Source organism: Anopheles cruzii, chromosome 2 (genome assembly GCF_943734635.1).
Source record: "Anopheles cruzii chromosome 2, idAnoCruzAS_RS32_06, whole genome shotgun sequence".
In the NCBI taxonomy this organism is placed as follows: domain Eukaryota; kingdom Metazoa; phylum Arthropoda; class Insecta; order Diptera; family Culicidae; genus Anopheles; species Anopheles cruzii.
This window is the reverse complement of record NC_069144.1, coordinates 59318033-59337480: the sequence shown is the minus strand read 5'-3', so window position 1 is coordinate 59337480 and position 19448 is coordinate 59318033. Positions and strand designations below refer to the sequence as shown.

At 49.1% G+C, this 19448-nt stretch overlaps 1 protein-coding gene across 2 annotated transcripts; it reads left to right on the top strand.

The window, feature by feature from the left end:
• Positions 1-1995: 1995 nt before the first annotated feature.
• Positions 1996-18855, top strand: LOC128268682 (diuretic hormone receptor-like). 2 transcript variants are annotated; one of them, XM_053005860.1, is made up of 13 exons: positions 1996-2071; positions 9642-10103; positions 12572-12770; positions 12864-12957; positions 13085-13178; positions 14801-14881; positions 15353-15435; positions 15555-15665; positions 15836-16021; positions 16415-16545; positions 16938-16988; positions 17281-17373; positions 18200-18855. In XM_053005860.1, exons 2-12 carry the CDS (start codon positions 9818-9820, stop codon positions 17312-17314), a joined length of 1350 nt encoding a protein of 449 aa, XP_052861820.1. In that variant the 5' UTR covers positions 1996-2071; positions 9642-9817; the 3' UTR covers positions 17315-17373; positions 18200-18855. The 2 variants fall into 2 exon arrangements, with proteins under 2 accessions (XP_052861820.1, XP_052861819.1); XM_053005859.1 differs by having other exon boundaries at positions 12846-12957.
• Positions 18856-19448: the final 593 nt, after the last annotated feature.

Genomic DNA, 19448 nt, shown 5'->3' with positions numbered 1-19448 from the left:
TACCGGGGTGGTCGTGCTTCAGGGAATTAGAAGTTCGTTCGAAATTCGACAGCGTGCCTCGGTTCCGTACGGCTGTCGGTTTTAAAGTGAATGATGGGAACGGATTTCGATATGGTTACTGAGATGGCTTCGCGTAAAGTGTGTTTGATTCGCTACTCATTTACTTATTTACTTTTTGAAGTTAAAAACAGGCATGACATGGAAATTTAACATTCTATGTGCCCCAATTTTCCGTTATCAGACCAAGAAAAAAAAGGAATATTCAAAGTGTACACTTTATCACAAATGTATCGTTAACACCATCTCATTAATCCATCTCAATCGTAGCGCTGTGTGACGTTAATTCAATTACTCGGCAAAATTTCGCGCTCGGTTGGCTCCCAGAAACACCTAGCCGGTTAATGGGTTGTACTGGAAATGGTTTTCCAAGAAGGACCTCCACGAAAGGGTTATCGAACGGAAAATTCCTCCATCTACAGGTGCGCATTTGGCGGGCGCCAGGACCCTCGAGGCCAAATTATCCAAAAAACCACAACGGAACGCCCGGGAGTCGCTCTTCCGAGAGGGAGAAAGAGAGATCGAAAGTGAGAGGTGGCTAATTAGCCTACAGGTAGTGATTTCCATCAGTCAATCTGCCAACCCGGGTCCGGGGATGGACCGCGAATGGTTAAGGAAGAAAGCTGGTGTCTTGCGAGTTGCGGCCCGAGGCAGGAAATGAAGCCAATGGGGCAGGGCGCTGACGAAGTGTTGTGCCTTTTTAAAGAACTCAATTTCCTGTGGCCCTCCATCGTTCGCTTCCGTTTTGTGAGGTGAAATTTTAATGACTGCCGTCCGGACGCTCGGACCGGCCCAGAGGTCGAAAGGTAGTTTTTCAAGCCACTCGTCGATACACTCACGAAAACGGACCAAAAAGGCAAACGATGTTGGCCATTTCTTCGCCTCCTTTTAGCGTGCTTCCGCCCGAATGCTTTGATTTCGCCGAAGGAGTCTTCGCCCACTGTGGGAGGTTCGTTTTTCGAGAAAGATATTTTCCACTCAGTGGCTCGCTAAGTGCCCGGAGGCGTGGTGGGCGGCTGGAAGTGCACTACACATTCTGTGATGTGCTGTGTGTTGCGGTTTTTCCGAATGGAGTTCGTCGGGGTGTCATTTAGCGACTCTAAACATGATGCCTATCGTTTGATGGTGAAAAAAATAATTAGCCTCATTCCACGAATACATCTCGGGTGTGGCGCCAGCAGCCACTTCTAGTGAATTACTGTGGAGCTGTGAAGCCAGAAAACGTTCAAGACTTCATTCAGAGACTGGTGTAATGAATTTTTACTTTCAACGGCCACCATATCCAAGCATCACTTCGTTCTGGGATGTAGGCGAACAGGGCTCCGATGGGATGATGTGGCCCCCGGCACTCGCGTTTAACCGTAAACCAAATCAACCGATCTCATTTCCGCTCGGTAAAGTGCGTAAAACAAAAACGACCCCTCCCACAGAGACCACAGCCACGGGGCTAGGTTCCATTAGATCGAATCTAGTGGCCCCCTGAAGGCGGACTCACCTTCTGGAGCGTGCATTACACACTTTCTGGTTAGCGTTATGTAGATTTCTTATCAACAACACATCATCATCATCATCATCATCGAGATGTTGGATGCAAACTCATGTTGGATCTTCGAATGGAGCCATTTGCAGTCCGAGCAAGGACTACAGATTCCCAGACCAGCCGGAGCACTTTGCACCATCATCGACTATCATCGGGCGTCATCGGCGGTGAACAGATGGAACATAATGATAAGTCATTTACGGCTCTCTTCTAATCCCGTGCAATATAGAACCACGCTCCTTCTGCGAGGAGAGTGAGAGCGTGCTCGAGCGAGATGAGAACCAATCGAGAGTGGAACGAATGTGGCCGTTATCAGCGTGCGGTCCCCGTCCGGTGGTGGTAGTAGTACCGCTGTTGTGGCGGCTGAAGCACCAGTTCTGTCGCGGGAACACCGAACGTCCCATGGTTTTTGGCCTTCAGCAAGTTCAATCGTCGTGTTCTCTGCAGACCAATCGTGTCCTTGATCTTCGCCTTGTGAGTGTCGCGTGTGCAATCCCGTCGCGATCGAAACACGTTATGGTGACCAACCGGTCTTGCCGCCTTAGCGATCATCGCCATGCTTCTTTGACAGTCCCAAACGTGACCGAATAGCGTTCAGTGATTAGTGCGGCTAGAGTTGATTGTGGACCCGGTTCTACGCCGTGAGATGAAGTGACCACGAAGTGAACGCGAGAGCGAGTCGCATGTCGCAATGAAGTGGCGTAGGTGTGACGATCGGCGCACCGTTCTGGAGCGATCGTACGGAGCGTTACGTAGGCGATTGCGTATTTGATTGCGAGTGTTCTATCCAGTTCGGATCCCGATCCCGTTCGGCCATAGGGCCCCTACTAAACGTGCGACGGGTTTACAAACGACAATTCTGCTCTTGATAGATTACAAGATCGGCAACATATCAGGCGAAGCACTCCACATCATCCGCGCGGCTCACGCGGGTTACGCCGCGTTGTTTGATTGATAGCAGATCGGGGCCCTGATAGCGTGGGACCGACGAGAGCCGTCCACGAAACGTGTTGCCCACTCGGAACGTGCCGTTCCCGGCCAGTGCACGGCCGCACACTTCTGTGTAAACAAGTGAAGAAAAATCAAACAACTATTATCGCACACCGGCCAGCAACGGCTGGCAGTGAACCGAAAACATCTAAATACGCGAACGCGAGCACGCCGCGATTTGTTTTAGTTTTATGCCGTACAAAACTAGACCGTAGAAAACGGCCGACCGATTTGTTTGCGCTGCGATGGCCTCTATGGGGCTGGGGTAAATTAATTTTGAATTTTATCGCCCGCCCGCCAGCGAGTCACGCGACGAGTTTATCTTGACGTTTGAACACGTTCCCCAAATATCGACATCCGGGCAGCCCCGCAGATGTTTGGCCGACGCCCCGACGGGCATCTGCAGATGGAGAGATGATGGGAGCTGATCAAAACCCCTCGGCATCCAGGGGGAGAGATAACAAAACGGGGACCGTTTAACGCACCCATAACGTATCGGGATGGGGATGTGAAAAGTAAACGCCTCGCATATCGTCAACGAGCGACGTATGTTTTGATTGGATTTTTTTGAGAAAGAGCGAAAAAAAGGAAGGCGCGTACGCAAATGTAGCGACTCCATTCGAAGTCCGCGCCACCCGGTGACGACCCTGATGACGCGTGACCCACGAGAAACGGTGTCTTGCACTGGCTGTGAGATAACAACGGTGAGCTTTGGCATTCCGTCTTTAGTTGATCGTACACGATGGACGATCGTTCCAGACGAACTTTGATCGAACACAATTCTCGTCGCACTCCCGATAAAAGATTTCTAAATCTCGCAAATTAATCAACTGTCTCATAAACGCCACGCGCCATTATCGCAATTAATTTCCACCGTCGAACGCACCGTGTGCCCTTGTAGCCAAAAAAACGCGAGGTCGTTTATCATCTTCGCGTAAAGGTGGGAAACTTGGTTGAGCAGGAAATCCTACAAGACAATGCGGTCGTCGCGGGTTCCGGAGAAGGATGAAGCGTGTGGAACGCTAGCGGTGCCATCGGTGCCGTCGAACAGCATGACTTCCGGGGGGCGAGAATAATGCGTTTATGTGACGTACTTATGGTGCCTCGGCTTCCGGCCGATCGAACGTGACGCAAATCGAATGGCGTTTAACGAGCCATAACTTACGTGACATCGTGTAACAAGTTGTTTGTAGACACCACATCAACACTTTCGACGAGAGCTCACCGTGACTCGTGATGTCACGGTAAAAGGAAAACTTTCTACCGCCACAAAATTATACAATTCAACGAACCGTACGCGTCGCTGCCGGAGGACTCCCGACTGCGGCTCAAAAGTTAATCAGAAAGAATCCCGATTTGGTGCCACCGCTTTTGATGCAGGTGAACACAATCAATATGCAAAAATGATCTTTGGAGAAAACATGCGGCGTCCTTTGCCGGGCGGTTGGCAGCCTGTTTTTCCGCAGGCCCCTCTTGGTTTGAAAGTGATATCCCAACGGAGTGGCACACCGCTAAATGAGGCTGGTGAAGTAGATTCAATCAAAAGTTTTTCCCAGCCCGAGACGAAACTTTGATTAATGTACATCACGCATTTTTCTGCCAAGACATGTCCTCATCCGTGCACAACGGCACTGTTATACTTTGCCGGGCCCCGTATGAATTCATCAAAGTTGGAACTTTCTCCTTTCGGTTTCGATACCGCCACCACCTGCTGGATCAGCAACAGCGGCAGCAGAAGTTGCAGTGTGTTTTTTTTTTGCCGTACGGCACCCGGAGGGCGGTTTATCTTACACAGAATATTCCAAGTATTCCAAGCCGGCCGAGCACCGAGTGGCACGGCCAGCCGGCCGGCCGTAGCATAATGTTTCCCCAACACGTGACGGTGGGAGCCAAAGTTTTCCCAGCGCCCCATAAAAAGAATCTGCTCCGTGTAGTGCCGGAACGGAGTGCGAGTCCCCACATCAAATATTTATCCACACAAAAATAGCTTTGTCTTGGTTCTAATTTGAATTATTTCATGCCAGACCGTGCCGTGTATCCGTGCTGGTGGGCTTTGGTTTTGCGAACCACAGGTAGTGCAAATAATCTTTTCAAATTACCATCGGCCTGTCTGCTCGTCGAGCATCATCCTTGGCTCAACGTTAACAAGGGTTAGGTTTTTGTACAATAGAAAATGGGGCAATTTTTTTAGATGACTACTAATAAGTGGAAAAGTTCTGAATTATTTGCTCTGAACATATACAGAACACGAAGCGGCCATTTGCTTTGATCACGAGCACCGACTCCACTGCTGGCGTCAATGACTGTTTTATGACCTGCTTCATACGCTGCATCTTGAATTCAACGGCGGACCTTTCACCGTGACCTACGTCACTGGCTTAGGGCGTCAGTACAATTGCTCCCCCGGAATCCAATTAATCTGTACAAACTGTTCCACTTTCTGCGCAGCCCTCGTTACGCGTTCTGTCTGCGTTTTCTCATTCCCTGATAAGCTCCGAAGACCGTAAATTAGTTCGAGAGCAAAGAGCAAACGCCGGTTTGCATTCGTCTTAAGCACGCACGACCTTTTAATGCCAATGCATTTATGGGTCTAAGCCAACCTATAGGGCGATATCGTGAATTACATCGCCCAGCCGAGCTCAATTGGTGGTTGAATTGATAAGTTATGATTGTATAGATGGCCACTGACAATGAACTATAAAATTCCCGGTTAAAATTAATCGTAAAAATCTATGATCATACTGGAAGGTCCTAATTGCTACGACACATGTCACACGATGTTTACGTGCAATCGACCGTAATGAATCGGTTGCCTATACTGGCGGAACTAATGGGTGTCATTAAATCAATATACCCCCATGTGAGTCAATAGGACCACGGTGCCCGGTCGATGTCAATCATCATTTAGGCTCATCGATGCTGCTACCATCCACGTGCCACAACTCGGTAAATTCGGGCAGCATCAAAGCCGGTCCGGGACCGTGATCCGTAAACACACATTGCCCGGGTAAACTATCTGCGATTTACTCGCGAACCGACGGCCAACCGTTATGAAACACTCGTAGGGCTAGACGCTTCTTGTCAGTTGCCCGCAGTATTTAGACACATAGAGCCGAGCCCGGCGAGGCGAACTAAGAAACGTCCGGCGTAAACAGTCGCCACTCAATCTTTCAGATGAAAGCAAGGTTTGTGGTCCATATTCTTTTCAGTGGTCTGGGGAGCATTCTTCATGACCGTTTTGGCTGATAGCATCAGTCAACCGGTCCGTGGCAGCTACGAGCGGTTCAAAGGCAAACATAGACAGTGTACGGCATAGTTTCGGATTCCGACACATTCTATTTGGTTTGCTTAACACAATTTTATGCTAAACGTTTTGTGCTAAATTTTGTAGCTTGTGCTTCAATCCTTTTCACTGGCATCCTCTTCTCGAGTTTGGCTCTATTGTTTTCTTCCAAATTAAGTTCGTGTGAAATGTTTTGTTCACGAAGCTCAAGGAAGTAGGCAGCATCAGTCGGTATGCCACTTGTTGCACGTAGATTAGAAAACCCATGTTCAGGCGCCTGGTACGTGCACTCGCACCCTCAGCGAAGAACTGGAAACGAGGTGGAAAAGATTTTCTTTTTTCCCATGCCCACAATGACTTCGCGGCAAGAAAACGGCGAGACTGTCGGGGCCATTGGCTTTTCTCCACATCGCGGCCAAGGTCCGCGTACAGAGTGGACTAATCCACCCGGAATGGGCTCCGATCTCCCGAAATCCGGGGGTCCACGCAGTAGGATATGCGAAGCAATCTTATCTGTTGTTGTTCAACCTCAAACACTGTTTATACCTATCCGGGGCACAGCATCCCGGATAATCTTGACCTCGATGATGTTTGAAGATTCCGAGCAGCGTTTTCGTTTTCTTTTTATCGCCCAAAAGCCATGGAACAGTGGCCATGGCTTCCGTCTGAACTCGCGGTGTAATGTTATAACTTCATCCACCGCCGGGGCGGGTGTTTACACACGGTAGGTATGTTTTGTGATAAGAAAATTTTACGCCAGAGACGGAGATGATAAAAAAGATGATTGCGAATAGCGTCGTCGTACGCAGTCTCAGGCTACCGCTCGTCTTGTTTGTCTTTAAAGTGAGACCCTCGGTGTTTATCTTGTTTCGTCGTTGAGCAAATTGTTTTATTTTTTTCCTTTCCCGCTTCTGAATTTCTGCCCAAACGAACAAATGGGGCTTAGCAAAACACACAATTACGTTTGGCGCCGACCAGCGAAAGGGAAGGAAAAAAACCCGAGCCGAGGTACTCATCGCGTCGTGCGCCATATTAATTATGCATTCATTTTCACTATCATAAACGACTTGCTGGCCGTTCCCAGTTTGCCTGTGGATCTGAGGCTGTGGAACTCTTTGTGTTGCTCCTTCCTTTAAATTCGAACCGGCCTTGCGTGTGGTTCCGTTTGGACAACATTCCCAATGTTGCATTCAAACAGCCTCCCTACAGCCTCCCAAAGGGGCAAATACTAAACTATAACAATGTGTCATTGTTTTGTCTCGGGATTTTAATGACGACACAGGGCTCAGGATCTAGCATCGCATTCCATAAATACACAGCACGTTCGCTTTTTGCTGACCCGCAAAATGGTACCGAGAGATAACAATTTCTCACTCACACACACACACACACACACGCAAACAAAATCCCCAAAATGAATAAACGCAGAAACCCACGGGAGGCCGCTTGCCACTGGGCAGTGCGTTTATCACAAAAACAGACCAAACGAATCACAACAGAGACAACACGGAATCGGAAACAACATAGAGCATTGACCGTGAGCTATGTTGCCCGCCACCACCGTCAGCACCGTCAGCACCGCGGGACACAGAACGAGTTCGCGGGGCCTTGTTATTGTTTGTCCTCGTTCATTATGGAGTATATTTTTATGGTTGCCCAACCGACGCTGCCAGGGCCAAACGGCCGACCTATCCTAGCGGAACATAGAACTGTTGCCCCCAGGACTCTCTCAACTCTCAGCGGCTGTTGTGACGGTTTTTCTCAACTTTCTGCGAGCCACGGAGGGCTCGGTTTGCTAGTTTTTGTTTCTGTTTTGTTTGCCGCAAAAAAAATCCAATAATAATATTTTGCTGCCCAAAGCCGCGCGCTCGCAGCCGAGCAAAAAGTGGCTATTAAAGTTGAGATTTAAATGTGTGTATTTCTGTACATTTCTTGTTGTAATAAACTTGTACAGTTTATTTTCTTACACTCTCGAGTGGAACTAATTGCTAGAAGTTACTCTCGAGTGCTGTCAAATTGTGAAGAAAATTTCGAGAAAATGGATAGCAAATTAACAAGAAATTATTAGACAAGAAAGCCATCGCCTTCGGCGCATTTGGCAGCACCACAATTTAACGAGAGCTCGTAAGTCTTAACGAAGCGCTGAAAGATGATCTGTTACCATATTCGTTCTCTTCGCTTCTTTTCGTTGCTCTCTTTTTACCGGCCCTAGAGGCCCCCTAGACCGAAAGTTTTCACGACGAGCTCGGCGGCCGTGTTACCACCGCGAAGACAAGCCAAATACCTGGGTAATAAAATTAGCATAACCGGGGAGCCGAGCCAAATGAGACTTCTCGAAAAGAGAGGTCCATTAGAGGCCGCCCCGAGCCGCCTGTGAAAAGTCCTTCGCAAGTCCTTGTCGGAGCGGTACCGAGTAATAATCATTGTTGCACGTGTGTGGGCTGCGAACGTTCGATAACAACCGTTGGCCGTGGATTGAGATGGGATACAAAAAGGCTGTATATGCTTCTCAAGTGTCCCGAGAAGAATGACAGCAAAACTCAAACGAACCTCGCCCCAAGACAGTTCTCCACCGACCGACGGTGCGGAAAGTAATCTCACTGGGAAATTAAAAGAGCAGAATGTCCCGGTGGAGAATACCCGTGTTACGGACGAGGACAGCATTTTATGCAAATAAACATACGGAAAATAACACAATCATAATCAAGCCCACAACGGAACCGCTCTTGGAACCGTTTGGTCAGTTCTGCCAGTTTTCGATCAAACCAGAGAGTCTCCGATGAATTAAAATCCTTTCAACAAGTTTCAATTTCTCCACTGAAGTGTGAGGCAAACCTTGCAAATGGTGCAAATGATCGTGCCAATTTGTGTTTCAAGTATTTTAAAAAATTCAAGCATAAAATTGAAATTTAATGCTTCGATCACACCCGTCGTTGGTCGAGAGTGAAGCTGCCCTTTCTCCAATTCGTCTTTGTCAGATGACAAACGATTCACTTCTCGACGGGCGACCGGGCACAACGGTTTGTTCGTCCGTTGGTCTTCGGCAAGGAGAATTCGAAAAATGAAATCATCCGCCCCACAGGACCGGCATTCGAATCGCTCGCAGTTTCGTGAGCGGCTCTGCTTGTGTACGTAAGACAGCATGAAGACGATGACTCAAGGCTGGCGACGAAAACGATGAAGACGCCGATGACGATGATGACGATGATGACGACGTCGCCGACCGACGACGATGCTATCGTCTTCGGAGTAGCAGATTGGAAAGCTGCTTACCGCCGGCGAAATCAGTTTCCTTCTGGACGGTAACGCGTTTGGTCGCATTTTCGGTTCGATCCGTTCGGGTCCGGGCCGCGGAGTGGAAAATTTGTGGCAATCGCCTTCGTTCGCCCCACGACGGACGGAGGAGCAACAGATCGGTTCGTTCGGAAAATTGACACAGTGTTCTATGTTTACGTGAATGGGTGTTCAGACCGGGTTTTCTCCATGAAGACCATCAGCTCGCAGCTACAATTGGCCCTCTCTTCGGCTGCCTGAAGAGCTCCATCGTTAGGTGGCGGTGATTTTTCAATGCGCATCCAAGTCGGCTGTCGCAATAGGTGATTTATTGAGGGCAGAAAATGAATGTGCATCGTCGTCGATACGCTTCGGCACCCGGCCCGGGAAGTGGCAAAATATTATTCGCATAGTTTCGACGAGACTGCTGGGGAAATGGATCATCGTTAGTCAAAGCAACATGGCTCCGATGGTGAAATAATATATGAATATCTTAAGGGGCGCGGACACGGTGAAGAAAATATATTTATTGCAGTTAAACCCAGCGGGGTTGGGAAATCCGGCTGGACCACTAGCGGGGATGCTGAAGCTTCGTGTGGCGAGGTTTGGCAGCCGTAAGGCGTCCGGTGGCGGTGTGATTAGTGAAAATTAGTGGCCTCAAAAGTTACCGCACAATGAACCACACGGACCGGGCTCCTGACGTTGGGCCGGACGTCGGAAACGTCTCCGGAACGGCCCCCGATATCGGCGGACATCTGGATCTGGCGTTGGGGGTCGGAACGATGAACGTGACCATTGCCGAGCGATGTCGATTGCAGCAGCAGGCCGAGGAGCTTCTGCAGGACGTTTCCTGTCCGTCCTTCTTCGACATGGTGTCCTGCTGGCCCCGAACACCGCCCGGAACGTTGGCCGTGCTGCCGTGTTTCTCCGAGTTCAAGGGCGTCCAGTACGATACTTCGCGTAAGTATCTTTGCGGCGGAAATGCAAAAGTTTCAAGAATTTCTTAATTATCGAACCCGGGACCGGGCCATAAACGGCGAGGATGATTAAACGAAGTTGTAAACAAATGATTCGATTGTTTATTGAACAATTAATGGATTGATCGCAACCGCAGCCTCGGCTCGGCACCGTTACCTTTATATCGAAAATTCTCAGCCACCATTAATCAGTTCGATCGCCGATTTCGCAGAAAAACAAATAGTTTCATAATGGTTTTCCAAATTTTCCACATTCCCCCAATTCAGATCCCGTAGTTTCACGAAACAAACTGGAAGCGATCATTTTAAACGCCAATGGAGGCGCCTGGTGCCGTTTGACCCAGCGTTACGGGAGACCCACCTTGACCGAAAGCCATGACCGTTGCAGGACCCTCACCCCGATGCCCGACAGATTGCTCTCGGCTGATGAGTGGCCCTCTTTTTATCTGGCGCCTACAATGCCAAATGGCCAACTGGCGAAGAAGAGGAGCATAAATCATTACCGGTCGGGTGATGCTTGCCATTGTTGGCCTCGCGTTATCGTTAACCGTGTGCCATGAGATTGCGCTCTGAGCTCACCGGCCTCAGCAGCATGGACCCATCATTGGCTTACAAACTCGCAGTAGCGTGTTAAGCGAGCTTCGCTCTGAGAGCTGTCCCACGTCGGTACATTAGGTTAATCAGGTTAACCTTCTTTCGCCCGCCGTAAAACAGTATCTCGGCTCCATCGTGCTCGAAAGCCAGGGGCCCACTTTCCAACACGCCCGGAGCGTATTCTTTTGGCCCGGACTTTGGTGGATGACTCAACCTTTCAATCTCGAGCCTTGTTTTGTTTGCTATTGTTTGGCTTTCAAACCGCCGCCCCTCGGGTCTGCAGGTTTTCCATTCTCCGTTCAGCGGAGGAATAATAATTAAGATCCTTTTTGGTGGCGTAGACAAACCGTTTTCCCTTCACAAAAGAAAAGTGCTTGAATCTTGAGACGATATAGTTTCGCTTTAGTAACAGGATGCTTTCTCGATCCTTTTCTTTAAATAGAAACCTCCTGAAAAGTGGGTTTCGCGGACGGAATATGCAAATGAAGGTGTGTTCTTTTGATCAGCGAATGGTGCGGCCTCGCATTTCCGACGACCCTGGCCCCGGGTTGGTTGCATACAAGAAAGTAACGTTAAAGCTCTGCCCCGTGGCGGACATCGCCCGTTGCGCACGGAAATGGTATTATGTTTTCGCTTCGTTATTCCATTTGTTTTGTCTACGGTCTAGTGCCGAGTGGTGGGCAACCCGCCGGGTCCAGGTCGGCTTTTCATCTCTCTTTCTCTGTAGCAAAAGTATTTTCCATCGAGCATTTTCCGCGTTTTTAAGACGATCCTTTGAAAGAAAGCATCTTTCAACAAACGAAGCAGCACCAACTGTGGCCAGGATTGTGGCTTCCATCTTTCTGTGCTTCCTTTTCTCAAGCAGGTCGCCTGTTGCATCCGGTCGCCTGTAAGAAATGGCGCTGCAACCGCTCGCGGACCGGGTCTGGGTCAAGACCGTTTAAAGTGAAGCTTCCGGAACATCGGAAGTGAGCCGAACTCAGCTGGAGCGTAAATTAAAGCCATGTTGTCAGCTGGCATCGAGTTGAGCGAGGGAAGCTAATTAACTTCACTACACCCGCCGAACCCGCCCTGTAACACGGTCGGCAAAGTGAATTAAGGGAAGTGAAGACGAAACGAGTACGGCTCGGTGCCATTAGCATGTGGCCAGCCCTGTAGTCCAAGTCCCGCCAGGCACGCTGTTGACGGTTTAAGTGAAATTCTGTTTGTACGCGGATGATTAATTATTCGCTTTCACCATCACCGACTCGGCTCCGCTCGGGGCGAAAAAGGAACAGCTTGTGCCGATGCGACCTTAACCCGGTGTCTTGGCGCAGAGGCCGATTTCAAGAACAGATCTTTATGGAACCCACGAAGATTCTAATTCACACGGTGCCTTCGCATGAATAATGAACTTCATAGAAATGCTTTCTGCTCCAGCAGGCCGCAGTGCCCAGCGGCCTTCCAAGAATGATGTTCAATGGCGGGCACGTGATGGGGCGTTACACGGCACAAGTAATTAATGAAATGGTTTGCCAAATGGGGGGTGATGTGTATCATCGGTGATGGCCACTGATTTCTGACCCCCTCCCAGTTGTTCCAGTGTTTTTGCGTCAACTTCAGCTCGCGATTGGCCCATTAATTATGCGGCTTGTTATGGTTGAACTTATTGACATTCGATTTCCCTGGCACGATGATCATGAAATGAAACCAAAACACACAGTTATTGGTGCTCAATCAAATGCCTCACGGAGGCGTGAAATGAGGTGGTGCGTATGACTCGCTCGACCCACTCGGGTGTGTAATGCACTTATTAACTTATTTGAATTACAAAAATCCAATCAATAATCGTGTTTACACACTGTCAATTCCCGGCAGATAATGCAACCCGTTTCTGCAACGACGACGGCTCGTGGGACAACTACACGGACTACGATAGCTGCCAGCACCTGGACCAGGCGGAGCCGGTGCCCGGGTTCGAGCCGGGCATCGAGCTCCCGACGCTGATCTACTTCGTCGGGTACTCGATTAGCCTGGCTGCCCTCGTACTGGCCGTGGCCGTACTGGTCTACTTTAAGTAAGTATGCAATACCGGACCGCGCTGTCAGTGGACGGAACGATGCCGGAAGCCTTATCGTGTGATTCAAAAAAGTAACCACTCTGCCCGCAGGGATCTCCGCTGCCTACGGAACACCATCCACATCAATCTGTTCCTCACCTACATCATGTCCTCGGTGCTGTGGATACTCATACTCTCGCTGCAGGTACGTCTCTCTTGATTGCACGCGCCGCGGCGTGTCTGCTGGGAAATCGATCAACCAGATCGCAATCCCGGCCGCCTTCGCTCGAGGCATTAAAAATTCATCTCTTTCGTGCGTCCGGGAATTACAGATCACCGTCAAGCTGGAAGTGGGCGGATGCATTTTTCTCGTGACACTCTTTCACTACTTCAGTGCGACCAACTTTTTCTGGATGTTAGTCGAAGGTAAGTGACTCCACCGCCTCCAGGTGACGTGTTCAAATGACGCACGTAGATCAGCGGGCACCCTCTCCCCAAGCTTTAGCCGTCCTTCTGGCACCATTTGAACAACCCGCTGGGTAAACAACTTAATTTTCCCTGCCAGCGTCTTGGCGCGTTAGTTTGCGCCCAAGGTAAACAAGTCAAAATTTCGGCACACCGTCAGGTTTTTAGTTCCATCCCGTCCGGTTCGAACCGGAACCGGAACGACACGTGATCCGTTCGCCGCCGTCGTAAAGTTGGTGAACGGTCGGCGAGGCCAGCTCGACTGTTGCCAAGCCATCAAGGGGAAATGTTGATGGAATGGCAAAGTTTTCTCATCCCTTGAGTTTTCACGACCTCTTTGGGCCGCTCCGGTCGAGAATTAATACTTTCGAGATGTAAATTTGATCCGCCACTGTTTTGTGAAACACTTGTGGAACTGCCAAGAAAACGGATCCGTCCCGGAGTGGAAGATATTTAGCTGGTGTAATTTTCCGTATAGACACCGTTTTTCTCCCTTTTCCTGTGGGGTTCCGCGTGAACCATTAACACGAGCCCGGGACGTTGAAGTTTTGTGAGCGGCCAATGCCAACTCACCCACGGGTCGCACGTGGTCGGCATCTTAATGCTTCGCCGCCATAATTGACTTTAATTGCTTTTCGATGTTTCCGCGACGGCCACGGCTCGTGATTTATGCGCGGAACGGTGATTATGATCCGATTAATAACCCGGGCGCAACAAGTTGCGCCATTAACGATGGCCGACGATGGTTGGTGGTCGAGGTGTTGTGGTGCCGGTCCGTAGCCTGAAAGATGGGTGCCCCAAACGGGCAAAACAAGAAAGGTGTTTAATTCAACCTTGATACACTCGAGTTTCTTGATTATCCTCCCGAACGGCCTTTCACTCGCTTTTAATTTTCCCATTAATTAGCCCCTTAATGGTCTTAAGTAAGAAAAATTGAACTGTGCATCCGAGCATCTGGCGGATGGCCCACCTGGCGAGGGAATTTCGCGCACTACGGAAGTACGGTGCCGAACGGATTACGAGAAGCGATCCACGATAAATCTCAACCCGGAACGGCTCTCACGTTCGGTACCGGGTCTCTCATGGCGCACGATCAATCTTACGTGCCTTCCCTTCGTGGTGATGTCGAACGGTGCACCGTGCACCGTGCACCACTGCACTTAATTACAGCTCGGCAACGGCCGGGTTTGCATTGTCTTGTGCATAGTTAAAATATCCATTAACCTGTGTAATGTCTTCGTCTTCGGTCGGTTCGGCACGATCCCGCAGCCGAGAGCTCAATAATTCTCTGCAGACGACCGAAGCAGGCTTAAGTGATACCGACCATATAATTCGTTTAAAACACCTGATTAATACATGCACCGTCAATTAGCCACATTTGACTCGGCAGCCACCGGCACTAATAGGAACCTGGGTGGAGTTGGAAGGAACCACGAAAACCCCGTTCGTGTATCCGTTGGGAAAATCAGGGTCCAATCGATAGCAGGCACCGTTTAATTTAACCCTGATTTATGTCTTCGGCCTCTTACGGCTTCTCCGATCGATACATTGCATTCTGGGCCCATTTTCGCTTATTTTGGCAGGTCTCTACCTCTACATGCTGGTGGTGCAAACGTTTTCCGGAGACACCCTGCGCTTCCGGAAGTACGCCCTTATCGGATGGGGTAAGTTTTCAAACTGAGTTTGCCATCGGACCCCTCGCAGTGAATGCACCTTCACCGGGAGTAAGTGGACTAGAAATTAATTACAGTCAAAAGTTGAACTACAAAGCCCTGGAAGCGCCCGATGTGCATCCGGCGTGCCTCCTGGGCATCTCGAGCATGTTCGGTAGTAGCAGATTGGATCAAACGGTTCCTCGGAACCCAAAATTCAGTGTTCAATCGAACGAGGATTCAGGCCCTCAACAAGATTTGGTTCCATAACCGGCACACAGACATGTTAGAAGCAGTTCTCGGGAAGTTTTATTGCCATTCGTTTCCAGATGGATGAAAGGATCAGATCCGGCATTTGAACGGTTGCAATCAACGTTGACTCGTTTGATGTTTTAAGCTTTTTGGTAGAAAAAAGAAAACTTTTGACTTAGGAATAAACGATACTAGACGAGGCAATTCTAATTATTTTCCGCTTCTCGCCAGGAGGTCCTCTGATATTCATCGGTGCTTGGGCCATCGCGAAACCATTCTTCAGCCCGTGGGCCGATTTGGAGCAACCGAACAAAGTAAGTGTTGGTCCCGCGTCCGAGGAACCAGATTTTAGTATCGAGTATCATATCAATCGGCCTGAACCTGAACGCCAGTTCTCTGCTTTTATTGTACCCTGAACCCCCGGCGGTTCAAGCTCGAAATAGAATGCTCGTGGATGCGTGAATCTCACATCGATTGGATCATCCAGGGCCCGTCCTGTGCGGTGTTGGTTATCAATCTCATCTTTCTGCTGCGTATTATGTGGGTAAGTGTGCGCCTCACGTCACCGGGGCACCGGAAAAGGATGCAGGATGATGATTGATTCGGACAGGGCGAACTCCGTAACGCACCCTCTTCGCATCTACATATATATTATGCCGTCTGTTACGAGCATTTTATTCTAATTCGTTCTCCGTGCTCCGCACAAAATAAAAGGTGCTGATCACGAAACTTCGTTCGGCCAACACCGTCGAGACGCGCCAGTATCGGAAGGCTTCGAAAGCGCTGCTCGTGCTGATACCGCTGCTGGGCATCACCTACCTCATCGTCATCTACGGTCCGGTCGAAGGCGTTGGCAGCCACATATTTGCCACGACCCGGGCCCTACTGCTCAGCACACAGGTGAGCAGCTTGGCATTCCGGATAGGTGACCGAATTCCATAGACGGGTGGATCGCGAATCGAATTAACCGGCAATTTAGATTCTTTACCTCAATGTCCTTTCGAGGAATAGTTACCATACTTTGAGCCTCATTGTGATGGGCATGTTTTCTCGTTACGGCTCGCTGTGATCCTGCCGCAATTGAAGCAATTTACGCGGAACTATCACTCGTGCTGGCCAGCTCGTAAATTAAAACGAATGACTCGCGTGATGTGGCGAATCATTCAACGGCGGGCTCTGCGATTGCGTTCGCATCTCTCTCACGCCATCGGCCACCATCAATCAAAAGCCGGGGTCACCGCGAACCGTGCCCGTCGGGTGGTGTCTAATTTGCAACATCTTCTCTTTCGCCAGGGTTTCGTCGTGTCACTGCTGTACTGCTTTCTGAACTCGGAAGTGCGCCAAACGTTGCGCCACCACTTCTACCGCTGGCGCGACGAACGGAACATCCTGGCGGGCAAGGTGCCGTCGAACCACCACCGAAGGTAGGCCGAGTTTTTTCCTCATTCCCCTTCGGTCCCGAAGTGGTCTAACAATATCCGGGCTGGTGTGTACTGTTTCCCCCCGGGGCCGTCCCGGGCATTCCCGTACTTTGCATCCTGCAACACGGTTATTTCTCATTGTTCCTTCTCACATTGCCGGTTTTCTTACGTACTTTTCACTCTTTCTCTCGCTCACAAATGGGTTTTCATGTTCATGGCCCATACTCTTTCTTTCTCTCTCTCTCTCCCTCTCTGTGTCTGTTAAAATCGGTCCCAACTTAATCTCGCGGGGGCAACTCGAACATCGGCTCGAAAACAACTTTGCTGTGTCGCCATCGTGGAGACATACTTGTGACCTCACCCGGGACACGCACATCATCACCACCATCGCGTAGGCCCACGTTTAGCAAAGACAATTCACCCCGTTCGCGAACCGAAAGCACACGGTTGGTATTTTATTCTGGTGTCCAACGGAATCGGTGTTGTTGTAGTTTTAATTCGCAATCATTTTCCTAATTAAACTTATTTATGTATTAATATCCATAAAATAATGATTCAATGTTGTTCGAAGTCTCAAACACATTATCCGTTAATATTCTTTAGCAACTTTCGTAGTAGGCATGGCATGTATTTGGGCAGCTCGAACTAACCTCCATTTCTATGCTTTTATTATGTTGATTATATGTTTATTATTCTCATATTTCGTTATTTTTTCTGTTCTTCTACACACGTATTCAGTCTGACAACCACCACCTCGGCACCATTGATTTGATCCTGTTTTGTAAACACGGCCCCACAGGTTCGGTTTGCTCGTTTTACATTTATAGGAAGGTATGTTTGATTACTGTCCCTCTTCTTGTTTTACCCTTGTCCAGTGAATGCTGCAGTTGTGTGTTGTTTATGCTTCGATCGATTTAATTATATTTTCATATTCGATTCCGATGCCAGCGCACGGTGCACGTGTCGTCCTTTTCGCGAACCTGTTGATGTTGTTTGTGTCCGCTTTGCGTGTTCCCGGTGCAAGACCGTGTTGCAATAAAGCGCCAAAGTGTGTGTTCATTTTGTGTGACTCCAAAAAGAATGGCAGAAAGGCCGTGAGCAGAATTTAATTTTGTGACCCGTTCGATGCCGTTACACTGTCACCCGGATGTGTTGCGCCTTTGTTCCTCTTTTCCCCGGCGAAGACTGCGTTGAACCCGAATCTGGAACTGGATATTGAAACCAACCCGTTGCTCGTTGGGGGTTCGGATGACGCCACTGCAAACGTCGGACGACGGCCGGCCCAGGACGGTCGAGTAAAGCATCGTGACAATGAAACATTTTTAATGATCGCTTGCCGTGGCCTGGGATGGCTCGTAAAGCACTGGAAAATGAAGCTGTACGCCGCGTGCAACGCGTTTGTTGAAACAAATCGATTTATCAGTATCAGTTTAAATTGTTGTAATTAAACACAATATGGCGCGACTACGGAGTAAAGATAATGTATCAAGCAGTAAGCAGAAAGTGCGAGAATGTTACTGCATGTGTTAGTGTACCGTTTAAGGAATACCTCGTAGCTCTCCTCTTGTAAATTATGCCTTATTACATCCTAGATGTACGTAATGTTTTCTAACTGGACATTCCTTTTTCTGCTTTCTCCTTTTCCATCTTTCTCCAGGTTTTCCCAAATTTCCAGGCCAGAGTCGATGAATTTTCCATCCGTGCCCTGATCGTGCAGAATTAACTTATGAACATGTTTCGAAAGACGTCAAAAAATAGCAAATCTTGTATTAATCGTATTGGATTGAACGCGCATGAGGCACAGTGAGACAAGATGGATGGATGAAAGTGTCTAGATATCAAATGGAATCACCCCCGTTCCAACAGGATGTAAACAATGGTCGGCTCCGGAGCCGTAAACAATTTGGCACCCATAACTCATCCCATTGATAGTCGGAACCCGGTCCGATAGTATTTCGCCGCACGCGGCCGTTTGCCACCCGGCCTAACGTGGCATTCCGTTCCAAATAGACGCGCGCGGGGCGTAATTTATGGCATACGCGCGACGTGGGCAGCGGTCAGAGAAGAAAGCAACAGAGAACCGTAACGTTAATTCCTGTGGTGGCCAAAATATTTATAAGAAATCAGAAGATCCACCATTTTCCGAGAGAAAACACACAACGCGCACTCGCCAAACGATGTTAGTTTCTAGTTTTTTTGTAGGAGATGTGTCCGTAAGCGAATCTTTCTCCGTCGGATCGACACAAACGCATTTTTTAAGTGTACCTCTGCTGTGAATATGTTACAAATATAATAATACTACATCTTGGTGTACTACCTGCCAGAGTTTTGTTATTTCAAACGAAAAATGTGTAATCCTTACCTACCAGAGTTCCAGAGATGCAACATCTCGGCAAAGGAAGCTCTTGAAAATTGCCGATCAATCCGAGCGCCGGGAACGGGAAATGCATTTTGCTTCGACTGCAACGGTGTTCCGGCGGTTGATTCGACAGAGTTCTTTCTGGGTTGTTTGTTTGCTCGATGCTGCCTACCGTCCGTGAGTAAGTAGCGGAAATAACACTCGGATGTCCGTTCGGCTGGGCGCATTTGTGGGGTAATCGAATCAACACGAGAAGAAAAACTTCGAGCATGCCGATTGCTGAAAACTCGCCAGATTTGTCCCACTTTTGGTACCGTACCGTTTCCGTCTAACCACCTGCTCTGCGGTCTATCGGAAGGCTGCGGGCGTACGGAGTTAGTTTGTTAACTCGAGCAAACTGTAATATGCTGTCTGCGGACCGGCCAGCTGGCAGCTCAATTTGTCCGGGGTTCCCAAGAAGTGGGCTTCTCGGGGAGAGGTGCGAGTTTGGAACGATTCCAAAGTCACACACGACGACCCCCCCCCCTTTAGACTGCGGCACAATTTG

Bases quoted from the DNA above. Each gene is read 5' to 3' on its own strand.
- LOC128268682 (XM_053005859.1), top strand. From the start codon at position 9,818: ATGAACCACACGGACCGGGCTCCTGACGTTGGGCCGGACGTCGGAAAC. The intron at 10,104-12,571 runs GTAAGTATCTTT...AATTCCCGGCAG, and splicing joins CGTCCAGTACGATACTTCGC to ATAATGCAACCCGTTTCTGC. The intron at 16,989-17,280 runs GTTGGTATTTTA...ACACGTATTCAG, and splicing joins TCGCGAACCGAAAGCACACG to TCTGACAACCACCACCTCGG.